The sequence below is a fragment of the Budorcas taxicolor genome, chromosome 8, assembly GCF_023091745.1.
Source record: "Budorcas taxicolor isolate Tak-1 chromosome 8, Takin1.1, whole genome shotgun sequence".
Taxonomy (NCBI): Eukaryota; Metazoa; Chordata; class Mammalia; order Artiodactyla; family Bovidae; genus Budorcas; species Budorcas taxicolor.
The window spans coordinates 27,960,872-27,979,330 of NC_068917.1; the positions used below are offsets into that span (position 1 = coordinate 27,960,872).

Here is an 18,459-nt window from a genome sequence, read left to right on the forward strand (position 1 = left end):
AAGGCCAGGGTTTGATCCCTAGTCAAGAGTCTAGATCCCACATGCTACAGCTAAGAGTTTGTATACTGCAACCAAAGATCCTGCATGCTACAACTAAATTTTAATATTTTAAAATTTTAAACTTTGATATTTTAAATTTGAATATTAAATTTAATGCTTTTAAATTTTAAAAAAAAACTGCTTACTCTCAGACACTGGAAAAAAGTGTAACATTTTTTGTAAAGTTTGCCCCTCCCCCCTCAGAGCCCAGTTCCTCCCTCCCTTGTCTCAGGTGCTCAGAACCTAAATCAGAACAGCTGCCTGGGCCACACCCAACTTCCTCTGCTACCCTGAACCAATCAGAATTTTATCCACTCACTCATTCATTCCCTCCCTGAAGGAAGTGGCAACCCATTCCTGTATTCTTGCCTGGAGAATTCCATGGACAGAGGAACCTGGCAGGCTATAGTCCCTGTGGTCACAAAGAGTTGGACACGACTGAGCAACTCAACAACAGCATTCATTCTCTAACGTATTCATTCAGCAACCCTCATTTTGGACCAGGCATTAGACTGAGTACAGGGCTCGTGGAGATTAAAGATAGCTCTACTCCTAAAGAATTCACACTTCAGCGGGGGACGCAGGCAGCAAGATGAGTAACATGGTGGGCAAACCCAAGGTGCCAGGGAGCCCAGTGGAAATGAGGACAGGATTCTCAGAAGAGGCCATGTCTCCACTCCCTCATTCCTGCTTCCCAAGGTGATGGCTCGCCTGCCCTACCAACCACCTGATACTAATGTGTTCACTTGATAATAGCTGAGCACCTGCTCTGAATGAATCATGTTCCTAGATTTGATCTGTAACAAGATGTTTCCAGAGATTCAAGCAAGTGGCTCTAGGGATAGTCTTTTAGTGACCTCAGTTCCCCCTACTTGGGCAGCCATTCATTTATCTCCTCATGGGATGATACTTAATATTCTTGGAAGAGCAATCTCCAGTTTTTACTTAAGATAAATAACCCATAGTTTAACAGATAAACATATTCTACAACACAGGGAAGTGTATTCAGTATCTTATAATAACCTATAATGGAAAAGAATCTGAAAAAGAATATACATATGCATATATATATTCATATATATATATAACTGAATCATTTTGTTATACACCTGAAACTAACACAACATTGTAAATCAGCTATTCTTGAGTTTAAAAATAAATCAGTAACCCATAGTTTATTTCTCAGCTACAGATAACCCAAATTCATACCATTATCACTCTGGAAAATCCTCAATAAATTGAACTTGGCTTCCTTACTAAAGTTACTTTAAACGAAAATGTAAAAAGTTCAAAAGAAAGCTTGTGTGATGGAACAGAGGAATTCAAAGAAGAGATGTCTTTCCACCAATGGCAGTATACACAACTACTCATTTCTGCTCTTTGGAGATAAACATTCATAAAGACATGTAGATAAGTAGGTAAACAGAACTCATGACTAAGGATACTTTGCAAATATGCAATGTATTGTGCTAAACTCATTGCCATTTAACAGAAGCCATGTCTAGAAAAATAATTTCTCCACTTTTTAAAAAGTCAATCCTTGTTCATTTGTATAAAGGATAACAAAGATAAGTTTGTTTTAATATCAAGGGTAAGAATAATAATGATCTTTTCCTTTTTGAAATTAAGGCTTGTTTCATGGCAACCAATAACCCCTTTACCAAGCTAAGAAACTAATAATGTCTTATATGAATCATGGGTTCCTCAGTTAGTCATGGGTGAGTTTTGAAAATTTCAAAGAAACAGAAGCACCCTAAGGTTACATAGTCTAGCCAGTTATTTTACATTTGTAAGTGCAGTGAAATCTTCCCTGATGGCTCAGAATGTAAAGAATCTGCCCAGGAGACCTCTGTTCAATCCGTAGATTGGAAAGATTCTCTGGAGAAGGGAATGGCAAACCACTCCAGTATTCTTGCATGGAAAATTCTGTAGATAGAGAAGCCTGGTAGGCTGCAGTCCATGGGGTCAAAGAGTCAGATACGACTGAGCAACTACCACTTTAGCACAGATTCCAGTTCTTCTTCAAAAAGAAATTGATTTTGGTAATACTGTTCATTGGTATTTTCCATTGCCCAAAAGATATCCTCTGAAAATGTAATCCTAAAACGGATACTTGGTGCTATCTGTGGTTTTCACATTATATTTTAATCCTGGCTTTGAACTGATGAGACAGTGTTATATACTCTGATATATTAAGCAGGATAGGTTCAACTCTAGCAGAAAATCCAAATTAACAGGGACTTACTTCAGATAGAAGTATATCTCTCACGAGTAAAGAAGCAAGCTGTACATGGCTGATATGGAAGCTTCACAGTAATCCAAGGCCCAAACTCCTTCATCCTTCTGCTCCATCTTAATATATGACTTTCAACCTCAGGGCACCTCATGTCCAAGATGGCTGCCACTCCAGCTCCACCATCACATCTGTATTTCAAGAAGTCTTGTGCGTGCTCAGTTGTGTCCGACTCTTTGCAGCCCCATGGACTGTAGCCTGCCAGGCTCCACTGCACTGTCTATGGGATTTTCCAGGCAAGAATACTGGATTAGGTTACCATTTCCTACTCCCAAAATTGTTTTCCCCAGCTATTTTGTCTTCTCTTTAAGGAGGCTTCCTTTTAGACCTTCCAAGTAAAATCTGTACAAAACTCCATTACTTGCCTACACCTAGTTCAAGGAAGCTTGGAAATGTAGTATGTCAAGCTGGGTGATGTGCTGTCCCCAATAATTTAGATAGTATGTCACTAGGAAATGAAAAAGGAAGATATTAATAGGCGACTTGCAATCTCTCCATAACAGACAAATATTGCTTTCATAAAACTGTGTGTTGATGGGGAGGACTGAGACCAGAGCAAGCTCTGGAGTAAGATTGAGAACTCATGCTAATATAGTCAAAGGTCTGTCTAGTCAAAGCTATGGTTTTTCCAGTAGTCATGTAGGGATGTGAGCATTGGACCATAAAGAAGGCCAAATGCCAAAGAATTGATGCTTTCAAACTGTGGTGCTGGAGAAGACTCTTGAGAGTCCCTTGGACTGCAAGGAGATGAAACCAGTCAATCCTAAAGGAATTCAATCCTGAAAACTCATTGGAAGGACTGATGCTGAAGCTCCAGTACTTTGGCCTCCTGATGCGAAGAACTGAATCATTGGCAAAGACCTTGATGCTGGAAAAGACTGAGGGCAGAAGGAGAAGGGGGTGACAGAGGATGAGATGGTTGGATGACGTCATGGACTCAATGGACACGAGTTTGAGCAAACTCTGGGAGATGCTGAAGGACATGGAAACCTGCGTGGTGCAGTTCATGGGGTCACAAAAAGTCAGACATGACTGAATGACTGAACAACAACAACTGGAGATACGGATAAAGTGGATTTGGAGTCTGGTATGGATAAAGTGGATTTGGAGTCTGGAGCTTAGGGGAAAAGTTAGGGTTACAGATGTAAATTTGAAAGTCACAGACTATAAGTCATTTAAAGCTATAGAACTAAAGAATACCTAGCTAGTCAGTAGAAAAGAGGAGGCCAAGGACTGAGCCCTGGGAACTCTAAAGTGTAGGGTCTGGGAAGAGGGGAGAATGCACAGCAAAGGAGACTGGGGTAGGCAGAGGATGGGGAGAGAATGGCATCCCAGAAACCAAGTGAAGAACTTGTTCTAAAGGCGGGCCATGAAAAGGTGATGGCATTAAAGAACTGACAGATGAGATCAAAGAATTGTCTTATAGGATAACAGTTACAGACAGTTTGTGAGATGCTTCAAGTCGGGAGTTTGGGCATGGTACTGTTATTGCCAGTGACAAGGTTTAACTGCAGGAGTGGATGGACAAGGTGAGAAAGGGCAGCTGGAAGAGAGTAGGTTAGGGCGGTAAGGAGCCAAGTGTGGCAGGGGTCACCCATGTAAAGTCACCATGGATGGTAACACGAGTAACAGTGGAGATAAAAATAGTGAACTGTGTTCCAGTATCTTCGGGAATGAGGGAAGCATGACTAGGAAGTCAGTTGAGGTAAAAGTGGTAGAGTTTATCGGCCTGGGCTTCAAAGAAAGACAGAGAATTGATGTGTAAGTAATAAGGAAGGGAGGATGGAATAGGGTAAAGAGCACTTGGGGAGAAATAGTGTCACTTTCAAGGGCCACAGGAGAAAAGGGACCATCAAGAAACAACCACGCTCAGGAGGAACAAAAAGACGTTCACAGAAGTTGAGAATGTATGAAGTTTACTGATGGCGGGACTGAGAGATTGAGCCAGACCAGGGATTTTCAGAGCCACTTGGTGATAAGCACCTCGATGGTGATGGATGACCTGGAGGCTTTGCTGATGAGAACAAGAATGTAGCATGGGATGGCAACAGCCTCACCATGTTTTTAAAGCCTTACTAGAGCCTCTGTCTTTGGATTGGTCTCATGGGCAGTTTGCAGTGATGAAGTAAGGTCTGTCTTTCCAGGAGAGAGGAGCTCTGGGGACCCCATGAGTCCAGCTGGGAGCGGGGAAAGTTAAGGAAGGAGATCGGCCTCCTCAATTCAGGGACAGAGAGTTCAGTCCAGCACAGGAGGACCCTTCCTACAGACATGGCCAAAGATGGAGTGGCCTGCCTCAGACAGGACCTTCTCTGGAGAAGCCAAGGACGCTCCTTCAGAAAGAAGTTCAGATAATGGACAATGCCACGGTCAAGACTCTGGCCTGGTGGCCTTTATGAAGTGTGATGGCAGACATAGTTTGCAAGTCTGCCTTTAAGATCTGTCTTTAAGATGAACCTTCAGAAAACTTGATCTTGCATTTTGGTTACGCTGCCACCAAGATTGTGATAGGTAGGTTCCTGGACCATAGCATCTGAACTAAAACACTTGTGTATTATTTGATCCAGTTCACAGCCAAATTATTAGTGTGGTTAAATACAACAAATAGTCCATTAGTTCCTGTGGAATGGACCCTTAAAAGAGCAACTGCCCCCAAGAAGCCTATATTCTCTTTCAGTTGTAAATCCAAACTTTTACCACAATCGAAATTTTAAATTGTAAACTAATTTTAACCATTCTTTTTATTATAAAATCATTCCATGCATGCAGAGGTAAAAAGCAAACATTACATAAGGAAAGACAGTAAAATGAGTCCCCTTCTTACCCCAGATTCCATTCATTCCTTAGAGTTGGCCACTTTTTATCAGTTTTTTAACATATTCTCTTTTCTTCTATACACTGTTCTATACTTGGCTTTTGTCTATTAATATATCTAAGATATTTCCACATTAGCCCTGTGTTACTCTCCCCATTCCTTTTTAGCGGGTGCATAGTATTCCACTGCCTGCCTCTTCCCTGGTGGGTTCAATCAGTCCCCTGTCAATGAATATTTAGAATAGTTCCATTTTTATTCATTTAGTTATTACTGTGCTACATGAGCATCTTCTTTGCCCATATACAAACTCTATTAAGTTGAAGATATAAATGTGTGTGCTGTTCACTCAGTCACGTCTGACTCTTTGCAACCCCATGGATGGTAGAGCACCAGGCTCCTCTATCCATGGAATTTTTCAGGCAAGAGTACTGGAGTGGGTTGCCATTTCCTACTCCAGGGGCTCGTCCTGACCCAGGGATCAAACCTGTGTCTCTTGTGTCTCCTGCATTGGCAGGTGGATTATTTACCACTGTGCCACCTGGGAAGCCCTTTGAAGTATAAACAAACATACAAAATCAAGTTCTGGAAATAAAAATGACAGATCAAAGGACATACACATTTTAAACTTTGAAAGGTAGTGCCAAATTGCCCTCTAAAGACATTGCATCAGTTTACACTCCTACTCACAGTGAAGGCATGAGCCTTAAACAACAAATTGAAATAAGTCCTTTGAACAGAGATTCAAGCTGACTTCTTTACAGAGCAGATGAGCTTTTGCAAGGTAACTAGCTTCTGATTTACTTGTTTGAGAAACCCAAGTTTTTACTAAAGTTGAGTGAAATCCAGGGTGGAGTTCTGATGGAAGTCTTTGTCCTTTCCAAATGAAGTGACAAGGCTATTCCTCCCACACAGAATATCCAATTTCCACCCCAGCATGTATGCTTCTTGCCTCATGATCATTGATATCCCTATAGAAACTCCAAGGTCCCTGCAGGTTACCTTTCTCCCTCCCAGCTACCTATGAGGGCAGCTCTGTTATGCACGACACCATTTCCAGCACCATGTTATGTTTCATTCATTCCAGGTTGATGGTTTAAGTCATTCGGTCCAACTTTCCATAACCGGATGATGTTTCTGGGCACTTGAACAGATACTCTCTGTTAAGACTGGGCCTTCTCCAAAAGACAAACAGATTTAACTCAACGGTTATTAACCACATTACTTTTTTAGAGATGTATTCTTACAAGTCTCTCCCTGGGGCTGGATCTTAGGAAGACAGCTGCCTAGTGCGTGTGCATAACCAAACTAACCAACTAGAAACTGGCATCAGATCTGTAGGAAAGATCAAATCAGTTGAGTGGATAAATTCATGGTCTTCCTGAAAACCAGAACCAAGGAAGTCTTCTCATTAGAATACATCCAGCTCTTCAAACTTCATTGCATCTTATTTTCATGATCTAAACCATCAGCAGTAAAAGCAGAAAGATTGGACCTGGAAAGTAAAGGCAGATTTTGCTACATCACATGTGTTAGAAAGTGTTAAGTGGCAGCAGAAGTGAATCATGGATTTTTTTTTTTTTGGTCTGTTTCTGACATCCCCAGAGCTGAAAATGCTAAGTCACCTTCATCAGTCAAACTTGAATATTGTTACTATAAATTAATAATTTCCCACCTCTGTGAAGCTTTCTCTTTAAAAAAAAAAAAAAAAAGTGGAACTCTGTTATACCAGAAGTTGGCATGTTCAATTAAGCATGGTAAGTTTCTCTTTTGATTAAATCTGAAATGAACTGAATCATCCTGTCTTAGTCATGGGCCACTAAACCTTCAGTCCCATTTAATTAAGAACCCACAGCAGGTCCTGCCACTTCTGTTACAAACCCACATTTCAAATGAGATTGACAGGCACCAGTTTACAATGTAAAGCTGAGGATTCAAAAAGAAAAAAAAAAAAAAGAAGAACACAAGTTAACTGACCATTTGCCAACACATGAGATCCAGGTAACAGGAGAGGATGTGTTTATGTGAAACACTGGCTACTACAAAATAAATGTTAGCCAGATCTAAAATCTGGTTTTTATATATCAATACAAGTCAGAGTAACCTTTCAACAAATATTTGTTGAGTACCTACTATTTGCCAACTGCTGTGAACAAATCAAAACTGCCCAAATGAATACATCAGTGTCACAGACCTTCGGCAGAGAGACATACCCAATATATGAGCTTTGACTCCGAAGACCTCTTTTCTACCCCTTAGCTGGTAGTGGGGCTGGATGCTGGCAAATCTTGGATTTGAAGCCTGTCTCGGTAAAGCAATTCATTACCCATTTATCTCTTAGATATCCACAGGGTGAAGGGATAGGAACAGGGGAGAGACATTCAAACCTTCCATCTGGCAGCCCCTGCCTGGCTCAGAACTCCAAAACAGATCACACAACCCCTTTGCGAATGTTTATGGGAGCCATTTGTATCTGTGTATCCAGGAGAGAACTCTTCAGAAAATTAAGCTCCTAAAATAATCAACAGTTGGCCCAAAATGATGAAGAATAGTAGCTCTCAAGCCATGTCAGCCCCAGCTAAGGTCAGTAAACTGACTCCATGCCTGAAACATCATATTTTGCCGTCCAATACCTGCTGCGAGTTTTTTTATTTGTAAAATCCCAGTTTTGCCTGAACTTGATTAGATTATCTTAAAAAAAAAAAAGGCAGAGAGAGTCTCAAAATAGACAGTCATTAACTGTAAACACAATTAGACTTTGGAGATTTAATCTCTACATTAACCAAGAAGTGAGTCTGGTGAGTTTCCTGCAGTGTGTTTCTGGATCCTCCTTTTTCTACTCACCAAAAGAATGTAAATTTCAAATAGATTTGCAAACAGCAAGAACTCCAAGCACGTCACACAAGCACACACACATGCAAGCATGCATGCATGCCCACATGCTGTAAGATTCCCTTTGTTGTTTGTGTTAATGTTATCACGTTCAGAAACACTGAGGACCAGTCTACGATGTAAGTACTGGGGGGACAGATGACAAGAAGCGTCCCTGTCTTGAGGGGCCCACAGGTTAGTTGGAGAGAGAGTGAATAAAACACCTCTGGCTTTCTATGAGAACTGCCATGATGGCATAGGTATCAGAGGGTTGTGATAGAGAAAGGTACCTAGGTACCTTGCCAGCCCAGGAAAGGGACTCGAGAAAAGCTTCCTGAAAGAAGAGATGCGTAAAGCAGAGTCTTTAGAAACAAATAAACAGCATTCCAAGCCATAGGGCTTCCCAGGTGGCACAATGTTAAAGAATCTGTCTGCCAATGCAGGAACCACAGGTTTGATCCCTGCGTTGGGAAGATCCCCTGAAGGAGGAAATGCCAACCCACTCCAGTGTTCTTACCTGAAAAATCCCATGGACAGAGGAGCCTAGCAGGCTACAGTCCATAGGATCCCAAAGAGTTGGACACGACTGAGCACACATTCCAAGTCATGCGAAGGGTAAAGTATAAGGATGCAGGCAGTGCGATTAAAAGCTGGGAGATCAATTAAGAGGCGATAACCGACATCCAGGCAGGAAAGGTTGGATCTGATTGTTCAAAGGTAGACTCAAAAGGACTTGGCAGTTCACTGGATATGAGGGAGAGGAGGACCTCTAAGGTGACTGAAAAACCTAGGGAGTGAGGAAATCACCAACAGAAAATACAAGCAAAATAGCGGATTCCTAGGAAGGAAGATGATATAAGGAAGTTTGGGGCACATTGAGTTTAACCATGAGAGGGACTTCCCAGTGGTGATATTCAGAAGTCCATTGGCTGAGAAGACCTGGACCAGAGTTCCGAATGTGGGAGTCATCAGTAGTCGGGCAGTGGTCCATTGGGTCCCTTGGGAGAATGTGAGGAAGAGGGAGTGAGGAAGGGACCCTGGGGAGTGGTGGCACATATAGGGCACATTGAACATATGGGGTCCTTGAACATCGAAGGGGATTTCAAGGAAGGGAATGAGGAATACCAGATGCCACTAAGAGAGCCAGGCACATGGAAGTGAAAAGTGACCGAGGACAGGTTCAGTGGTGAAATGCTGACAAATGGCAGACGCAGAGTTAAGAAGTGACCAAAGGAGCCCTAAGGACGCAGGGGCACCACACAGACTGACCTTTCCAGAGGTTTGGCCATAAAGAGAGAGCAAGTGACAGCAGTGCCCGTGGGATAGCTGAGTCGAGAGAAAGGCTGCCATGTTGAAGGACTTAAGCATGGTGATAGGCTGAGGGGAAAGGGAAGGATTAAGATGACGGATTAGGCAAAGTCCCTGAAAAGGCAAGAAATTGGGACTGAAGGACAGAATTTCATTAAGTACACTGGAAATTTTCCAAAATATTTAGGAAGGCACCCTATTTCCAGTGATAAGGTGACCCCATTAGGAGAGATGACAGAACCAATTCACACCTGGACAGATCTGAGCCTTACTGGTGACTCCAAAGGTCATTCTTACAGGAAATTATTTTTAAAAGCCTTAATAAGGAAATCAGGCTGTTTCATTTCATTATATGATGAGTTTGGCCACAGCTTGAGTTTATGTAAATATTCTTATTAATTACAGGAACTAGTCCTATGATTATGCCTGTAAATATACTACAGTTAAATTATGTTAATCATCTTTATTATGTGGTCCATTCACAAAATATTTACTAAAGATGCTTTATAAATTACTTTATTACAATACTAGTTTGATTTCCATTCATGTCAATGGAACCTTATAATTGGTTTTACATGATACTTCACAAAAATTAGAATAACTTGAGGGTTGTATCTCAAAAGTAGATTTAGAATAAATAAGTAAACTCTATGTTCTTATGCAGGACAAGACTTTTATTTTTAATATTTTGCTTTTAAGAATAAAAATCAGGCCAGATGCTATTAGATGAATAAGCTGCCCCAGAAGGACAGTTTGTGGAATGCAAGTGGACCTTACTTGCCCACGCTGCAAAGTAGTGTCTGGTATTTTCGAACTTTATTCTCTGAGTTTCCATGCCCTCTGGAGAAGGCCCCCACTGTTACAGCATGAATCTTAAGTCCTTGTTTCTTGTCTCTCTGGCTCCAGGCTGTGAACCCTACACGGGCACCAGATGGATCTTATTATCAAAAATTGCCTGATTCATAGCACAGGCTTGGTTAATATTTGCAGAGAGGAAGATTGGTTGTGACCTGTACTGACTTGGAAAAAAAGCTCAGACTTCCCTGGGGAGCTGATATAGGGAGAGCTTCACTATAATTCAGTGAGTGCATGAGATGTGCCAAGCTTGACTCTAAGACACTTGTGGAGGCATAGGGAAAGACACAGATGGCTGAGAGGAGGTCCCCGCCCCCGAGAAGCCTGCCCTCTGGCGGGGAAAGCAGAGAGGCTGGCAGCAAGCTGAAATAAGGGCTGTGATGAGTACAAAATGCCCTGAGAGCAGTGGGTAGATTTCCACCTGGGAAGGAGCTCGTGGGTATCAGTAGAGAGACTTCGGGTCTGGCCTTCAGTTCAGTTCAGTTCAGTCGCTCAGTCGTGTCTAACTCTTTGTGGCCCCGTGGACTACAGCATGCCAGGCTTCCCTGTCCTTCACTGTCTCGCATAGTTTGCTCAAACTCATGTCCATTGAGTGGGTGATGCCTTCCATTAGGCCTCGACAAATGAGGAGTATCTTCATACAAGGAGGAGCCAGAGCTCACCTTGCCTACTGTACTCTGTGCAGTGCTCACTGCGCTTCCTCTTGCACCTGCCTCCTCTTCCTTGCAGTGCCCACCTTGGGGACCTGATCGGGGGGAGGAGGGACAGAAGGGAGGCAACTGGGTGCCCCTCTGTATTTCACTTCCGCAACATGAACTTGGTCCACCCTATTTTCTCCTCTTTACTTCAGACAGTTCCTGGGGCTCTATATATGGACCCTTAGCCCTACTGGGGCGCTGGGCTTGAGTGGACCTGAAAGGATTTACTTTGGCCTATTAGCCAATAGGAAGCTTGTGAGAACTTGATCAGCTTGCCTGGAAACCACAAACACAAGGATCGATTGAGCCCCACTGGGGCTCAATATGGCAGTGAACAAAACTGATGAAAATTCCTACCCTCACAGAGCTTGACTGCTAATGGGAAGCAGCAGATAATCAATAGCAATACTGATACAGTGAATGAGGTGGTGGAAAATGCTTTAGAGAAAATAAGCTGAGGGTGGCAAGTGCTGGAGAGAAAAGCTGCACCTTTAAATAGGCTGCTCAGAGCAGCTTCAATGAGAAGGTGACATTTGTAAACAAGTATCAGTACTTGATGGTGAAGGACAGGGAGGCCTGGCGTGCTGCAGTCCACGGGGTCACAAAGAGTCGGACACAACTGAGCGACTGAACAGCGATGAACAACAAATCAGCACTTGAAAGAGTTGAGAGACTGGAGCCCATGGATCTCTGGGAGAAGAACATTCCAGGTAGAGGGACCAGCAAAGGCCATGGCCCTGAGGTAGAGAGAGCACAGTGTCTTCCAGAACAGCAAGAAGAAGGCCAGCGTGGCTGGTGCAGAGTAAGCTCAGAGAGGGGGAGGGGACAAGGCAAGAGGGTCGAGGTGAGCTTCACGGGACAGAATCTTCCAGGTCATTGGCAAGACTTTGGTTTTCATTTTTCCCTAAGGAACCCCTGCAGGATTTTGCACAGAGGAGTGAGTGGCGTCACCTGACCGCTAATGACCCTGGGATAAGACCAGCCCAGGGGACCGGGAAGACGTGGAAGAGAGACTGGCCAGGAGGCCAGAGGATTGTTGCTCGGCTCAGGGAGGCGGGGAGCGAGAAGTGGTCAGGTTCTGAAATACGCTGAAAGCAGAGACTCCAGATTTGCTAACAGATAGCTTGTGAGGTAGGAGAGAAAGAGGAACCCACAATGACCCCAAGGGTCAGCGTTTGCTCTTTGCCACATCGCTTTCATAGTGCTTCTCAGAGTCATGATGACCTGGCTGCCTGACCTGAGTCTCTGATTCCAGAACAAAAAAAAAAAAAGGATAAACAGGAGGAAAGTTCAGGTGCCCTGTTGCTTTTTAAGCTGCCAGCCAAGCCATAAACTTCAAAGACAGAGACAGGAAAGGCAGAACTGAAAACACAAAAAATAATTTCAAACACACTGAGTTTTCCCTCCTGTTTCATTTTTCCTTTTCTTCTCCCAAACCAAGGTCTGTTTGCCGAGGTGTGTGTGGCCACTCCCTTTACATCTATAAATCTCTTTGGTCCTGTCTCTTCCATGTTGCTGGGGCTCAGAATGCTCTGTGGCAGCCAGGAGCTAATCTCATCTCCAGCCCAAAGCATTCCTGTCAGGGCGCTGCTGATGACTTGGTGGGAAGGATGTGAAGGAATTTCCAGGGGCTGTTTTCATTAATCAACGGCAGAACAAAAGTAAAATGCTTTACCTTGGAGGAAACAGAACCTCCAAAGGTGATTTTGCGACACAGCCTGGAGCTCCTGCATTATGACAGAGAGATCGGTTGAGGATTTTGATGCCTGGTTGTTTTTCCAAAATTTGTTCTTCTTCATAATAAGCCCTTCTGCTTTGATCTTTTCCTCCCACGCGTCCCTACCACCCCCTCAACACACACTCCCCTGAGAACACTCAGCTGGTTTTCTTTTGCAAATTTCAGACCAAGCTAAACTATATTAAAACTGTGTACTAGGTTTTGACGTAGGTGCCTCACGATTTGAGCCAAGTTTGCTATTTCTAAGATTTTAAGTATACAAATATCTGTCACTATATAAAAATATACTTTAAAGGTTCACACGCAACAGCGTATATTTTTTTAAAGTCTCCTTAAAACATGTTGAAAATCACTCCTTCACTCACCTTGAAAAGTTGCTCAAAAATGTCTCCTTTATCCCTAGGCACACAGTTACAGTTGTTTTTCTTAGATCTGTCCATGTCAACCCCTATGCCAACGTGGAATCCATGCCTAAAATAGTCAATGAAAGTGGTGCCTTTACGGCCAAGGTCTCTTGCACCAGAGGCTGCTAAGCCTCCATTCTATTTTAAATATCAAGCTTTTCATCTTCAGTAATTTATGGGGTGAAGATCCTGCATTCACTTCCATAATAGTAACAACCCTTTCTGAGTAATTGACTGTATGTCAGGGCCATCTAAATACCTGATGTGTCTTAAACCAGTAAGTCTTCCAGCAACTGTGTGAGCTGGGTGTTCTGTTCATTATTGCTATTTTAGAATTCTGAGCCTGAGACACAGAGGAGGCAAAGCCCTGGTGCTTCAGGAAACTCTTTGGAGCCACCCCAAATCCACTGTGCAATACCGACAGCCCTTCCAGCACTCTGTCCTCACAGGTGATGGGAGAAAGCTAATCACTGTCTTTCCATTTGAAGATCACAAAGGTATCAGAGTTTAAAACACAGAGGGCCAGCTCCCTCACCTTGACCTTCTCAATTTCAAGGAGATATAAAGTGATCCTTCTAATCAGTTTTGGAACTGACTTTGGAGGAATCACAGAAAACTAAACACCAATCCAGCGAGGCCCCGCAGGATGCTTACACTGTCAGGTCAGATACCGCTAATTGAGAGACGAGAAGATGCCAAGGCTTCTTCTAACGCAGCACAGGGCCGTGTAACCCTTGCCCCTGGGCTGTTTGTTGGGTTTTCTTTTTCCTCTTGTTTACAGAGTTCTCCCAATGCCAGGTGCTGTGGGCAGCCCTTTATAGGTATTTTCTCACTTAAGCCCTGCATTTAACTCAGGAGTCAGTGGTTAGCATCCCTATTTAACAAGTGGAAAAACTGAAACTCAGAAATATTCAGGGATTTATTAACTCTCACCTAGCAGAGCCAGGGAGAGAGCTGGGGCTTAAACCAGGCCTTGCTGCCTCAAAACACATCCACGTGCATGCTAAGTTGCCTGGTCGTGTCTGACTCTTACGACCCCTGGGCTCCTCTGTCCGTGGGATTCTCCAGGCAAGAATACTGGAGCAGGTTTGCCATTTCTTCCTCCAGGGGATCTTCCCAACCCAGGGATCAAACCTGAGTCTGTTTATGTCTCCTGCTTTGCCAGGAACCACTTTACCACTGAGCACCTGGGAATGAATCCCAGATCATATCCCTTTAACCACGATATTGTGCTGTTCCCAACACACACACACACACACACGCACACACACACTGCAGGGTGATCTCTCAGCTTGTGGCTTCAGGCTGAACAGGTCCTGAAGGGGCCAGTCCTCCTGACCCGCACACCCAGAGGGCCCCTTTGAGAATCACATTCTGTGCTCCGTCTTGTCCTGCCAGCCTCATCATCACAGCTTCTCTCAGAAGGTGCCCCGTGGCGATCCCAGGGGTGTCCTGGGGCTGGAATGAGGGTGCCCTCCTGGCGGGTCTGCTCCAGCACCCTCAAGGAATTCCCCTGTGTGCTAAGTTCTGAAGGTGGGCCTCCCACTGCTGCTCTTCTAGAAACCAGTCTCTGAAAAGGGAAAATCCTTTTAGGCCTTGGAGCCACTGTTGTCAGCACCCTCACAGCAGAATGGCAGCCAGCTCCTGCAAACTGGGACAGAAGTTCTATTAAAGAAGTAGAAGTGGTGGGTGGACGAGAGCTGCTCCCCAGGCAGCCTCTGCCCAAGGGCTGAACCCCAAGAGGAAACAGGTCAGGTCAGTCTGTCCCACTTTTCCGTAACACAGAAAACCTGAGGTGCTGTGGCAGTGGGAAGAGGGATGCACACAGCCTACAAAACCCTCGCTGGTCTCTGAAAATATTTTGAGAAATCCCAGTTCTCCTCCGCTCCTCTCGCACTCCTCCTTTAGAGACTTTGGGGAAACCAGCCCTCGAGTGACAGTGGCCAGCCCTTTTCTGAAAGATGTTTCCTGGCAGAGGGAGCGGCCGCACCCCTCCATGCTGTGGGGGCCCTTTTGTTCTCCTCTGTCTCTGGCATTCATCTGAGCTCCGAAAAGATCCTTGGAACCACACACAACATGTGATTAACTATCAGCGATTTTCTCCGCCACGATTCATGACTTTGGGGCTTGACTTGGATTGGTTTATTTCAGGTTTTATTTCCCCAAGCTTGTTTCCTCTTCTGAATGCTCTCTCATTTTATTATTATCTTATATATAATTTTTAAATAGCCATGGTTGATCATACAGCTGCAGATTGCTCTAAGTTCAAAGACTGACCCTGAGTCCACAGAGTGGCTTTATTAGTAGAAGCATCATCTTCTATAACATTTCAGAACCTCCCTTTTCCTCTTCTTGGCTTTTCAGCAGATGATTTAAGGACTTCTTAGAGTCGTCTTACACAAGTAGTACCCCTCCTTAGGCTTCAGGCTGCCAAATGCTGAGAATCACTCTCCGTTATCCATCCACCTAGTCCCCAAATAAGACAGGAAAGTGTCTTCCAACCATGCTGCCTGGGCAACCTCCAGACAGTCCCAGCTCCCTGCCTTCCTCCTCATTATTGAATTATTTCTTTTTCTCTCCTTTTTCTTTCCGTTCTTATTCCCTTTTATCTCCTCCTTCTCCTAGTCCCCAGACTTCTTTCCTTCCCCTCTTTCTTCCCCAGATTTTCCTTGGCGATTAAATAGAAATAGCTAAATGCAGAATACTCTCCAGCATGGTAAATACCCTCCAGCTGACCTTCACTGTCCCTCAAGGGGCACATCATTTCCATCACTTCGTCCTTCTTTCTCATTCCTTATGCAACCCAGGCCACATACTGACCTACTTTTTTTCTGTGTAATGTTCCTCTTCCTGTTTCCTTGAAGAATGTGTCCAGCGGGGCACATTCATTACCTAGACTAAGGGACCGACATGCTAGAGGCTGCCTTGTGAAAGCAGGCATCTAGATTTAAGGCTAATGGAGCTTTTGAGCAGAAGGAGCTTCTCCTGCGTCACCTTCACCATTGAAGTCAGCTGGTCCGTCTCTAGCTTACTGCTTCTGTCGTTCCCAGCCAACCGCACAAGTCAGCTCTATGACCACTCCCCTGGATTTGCGTCCACGGTGGCGGGGGCGGGGGGGGGATGCCAACCTGCCATGTCCCATCCTAGGAGGATGGACTCTCCAGGAGAAACTAGTTTGAGGCTAATTTGGTTTGGTTGTGATCTGTTCTAGAAAAGTAGAATAAGCTCCCATGCTAATATCCTGCTAGAGAACCGAGCCAACCGCAAATGCCTAGTGGGAAAATTGTAGGAGTTACAGTATTTTCAGGGACTCATCTAAATGTAGGCAATAATAATTAGTTTAAAATGAAGCTCCTTTGTACCTTGAATAATCCCAGGAGGAAGGGATGGGGGAGGGGGCGGTGGGAATTAAGGATTAAAAAAGAAAGAAAAATGTGCTATGTTTCACTAATCTCTACACTTTTGCATGTTTTGTTTTTTTTTTTCTGTGCTTGTTGCATGCATTTACCCATTAATTATGTCAGTAATGGAGAAGAAATGAAGCATTACTTTTGTGGTACAGCTGTTTAAAACGATTACTTTGAAAATGGTATTTTTTCCAGAATCTTTCCCTAAGCGTCTCATCACCCACAGACATTACTTTTTGTGCCCTGAATCCCCAAATGCAATCAGTTGCCTCCTTGATGCTTTCATTGCAGCTGACTCAGCTAATTTGACTGCAGTGTATGCGCCCAACTCCTTTAGAAACCACAGTGTTAATTAATATACATGTTTGAAAACGAGAGTCAAATCAAAGGACCCCTGGGCTTGGCTTTCCACGGTCAAAAGCCAATCCTGGGATGAGCATCTAATTCCAGAGAAATGGCCATGCCTCCAGAGTGGTTCTGTGTCTAGACCTGTTTCGGGGTCACAGCAACGGAGGGAGTTTTGGTGAGGAATGGTGTTTTGTTTTTTGTAAGCAATTAGGAGGGAGGAAAGAGGTCCAAGGGAAACCTTTTGTCTGTGACCCAGCAGCTTGAGATTGTCAAGTAGAGAACTGGGCTGAGGGACCCACAAGGTAAGAAAGGACTCTTCATGCAGGTCCTAGGACCTCTCGGTTAGGCAGAAAGGAGTGGTCACCACTGGACGACACCCTAGCTAAGAAAGCTAGGCGCCTGCTTTGCCAGAGCCTCACCATTTGCCAGGAGCCTCTCTCTTTCTCGTCCTTCTCACCCCGTCTCCTTTCCATTACTTTCTCTTGCTTCAGGGAGGTTCAGAGAAAAGGCTTCAATTCTCCACAAGATTGCCAAGAAGAAATGTCAGGTGGATGAGAACGAGAGGCAGAACGGGGCTGCCAATCACGTGGGTGAGTACGGGGAGATGTCCATACCCTGCTGTTCGTTCCTGGAGTGCATGAAGCAGCGGGCAGAGAAGCAGGACCCAGTGTGGGCACCCCAACTCAGTGCAGACACAGAACCCCGTCGCTCAGCCCTTTCTCTGACATCCGAAAGAGTCCCACTTCCCCTGGTGGGTCCAGGGCATGAACAGACCCAATATGTCACCTACTCCCAGGGGAACTTTAAAAAGAGTGAAATGATTCTATGAGGAGCCATCTAAAATAAATAAATAATAATGTTAAGTAAAAATTTTTAAAATAAATTTATACCACCTCCTAACCATACATCTCCACTGGAGTAGAAAAATCACTCCATTTGGGAGCTTGCACAAAAAGAGGACACACAGACCTGTCATTTAATACTTGACAAAAGGTGAGAGTACCCTCTCTGACGTTCTTGCTTGGTAACCAGATTTTATACCTATGACATCTCCTGCATCACCCCCACCAAATTACTAGATGTTCACTTGGTTGCTCCTGAACTGAGTTCCCAGGTCCCTGCAAGATGGCCCTGACTCTCCCCTCTTAAGAATTCAGCAACTAGCCCCGGTCCCTTTTGGTTGACTTTTTCTGAGTTCCTTTGTGACCAGATCGTGACATTTACTGGTCTTATTTTAACTTGGAACATAATGTTCCTTCTCTCCAGTCTGTGACTCTAATGTAGCTCTCAAATTCTAAATTCAGACTAAATTTACCCTAATCTGGATCTATGCAATACACGATGCCCAAGAAACTAAAATTATCTGCAGACAAAATTTAACAGTGTTGCACTCAAAATATATGACATTCCCTGGAAGAGCTTATGTCTCCTCTGTTCTCCTGACTTCTAGCTTCAGGAAAAATCTTTGGCCAAGAAACAGTCAAGATTCTATTGGGTACGGGGGGAAAAAAAACTTAAAAGAAACTAAAATGTTAGCTCTCACTCCTGGGAAGTCGCTTCTTCTCATGTGTTCATGTCTGTTCTTACACATCTTAACTTCACTTTGGGACCCAGAACCCCATTTTGTTTGGTCATTAAAGGCTGTTCCTAAAGTTGTATCAACTCAGCTAACAGACACACAAACACAAA

General features: G+C 44.0%; 1 protein-coding gene across 1 annotated transcript in view; it reads left to right on the plus strand.

The window, feature by feature from the left end:
* SLC24A2 (solute carrier family 24 member 2) overlaps positions 1-18,459 on the plus strand; it is a 273,874-nt gene that overhangs the window by 214,511 nt on the left and 40,904 nt on the right. The window contains exon 5 of the mRNA XM_052644607.1: positions 17,262-17,360. Within this exon, the coding sequence (XP_052500567.1) occupies positions 17,262-17,360 (99 nt within the window). The remainder of the gene's footprint in view (positions 1-17,261; positions 17,361-18,459) is intronic.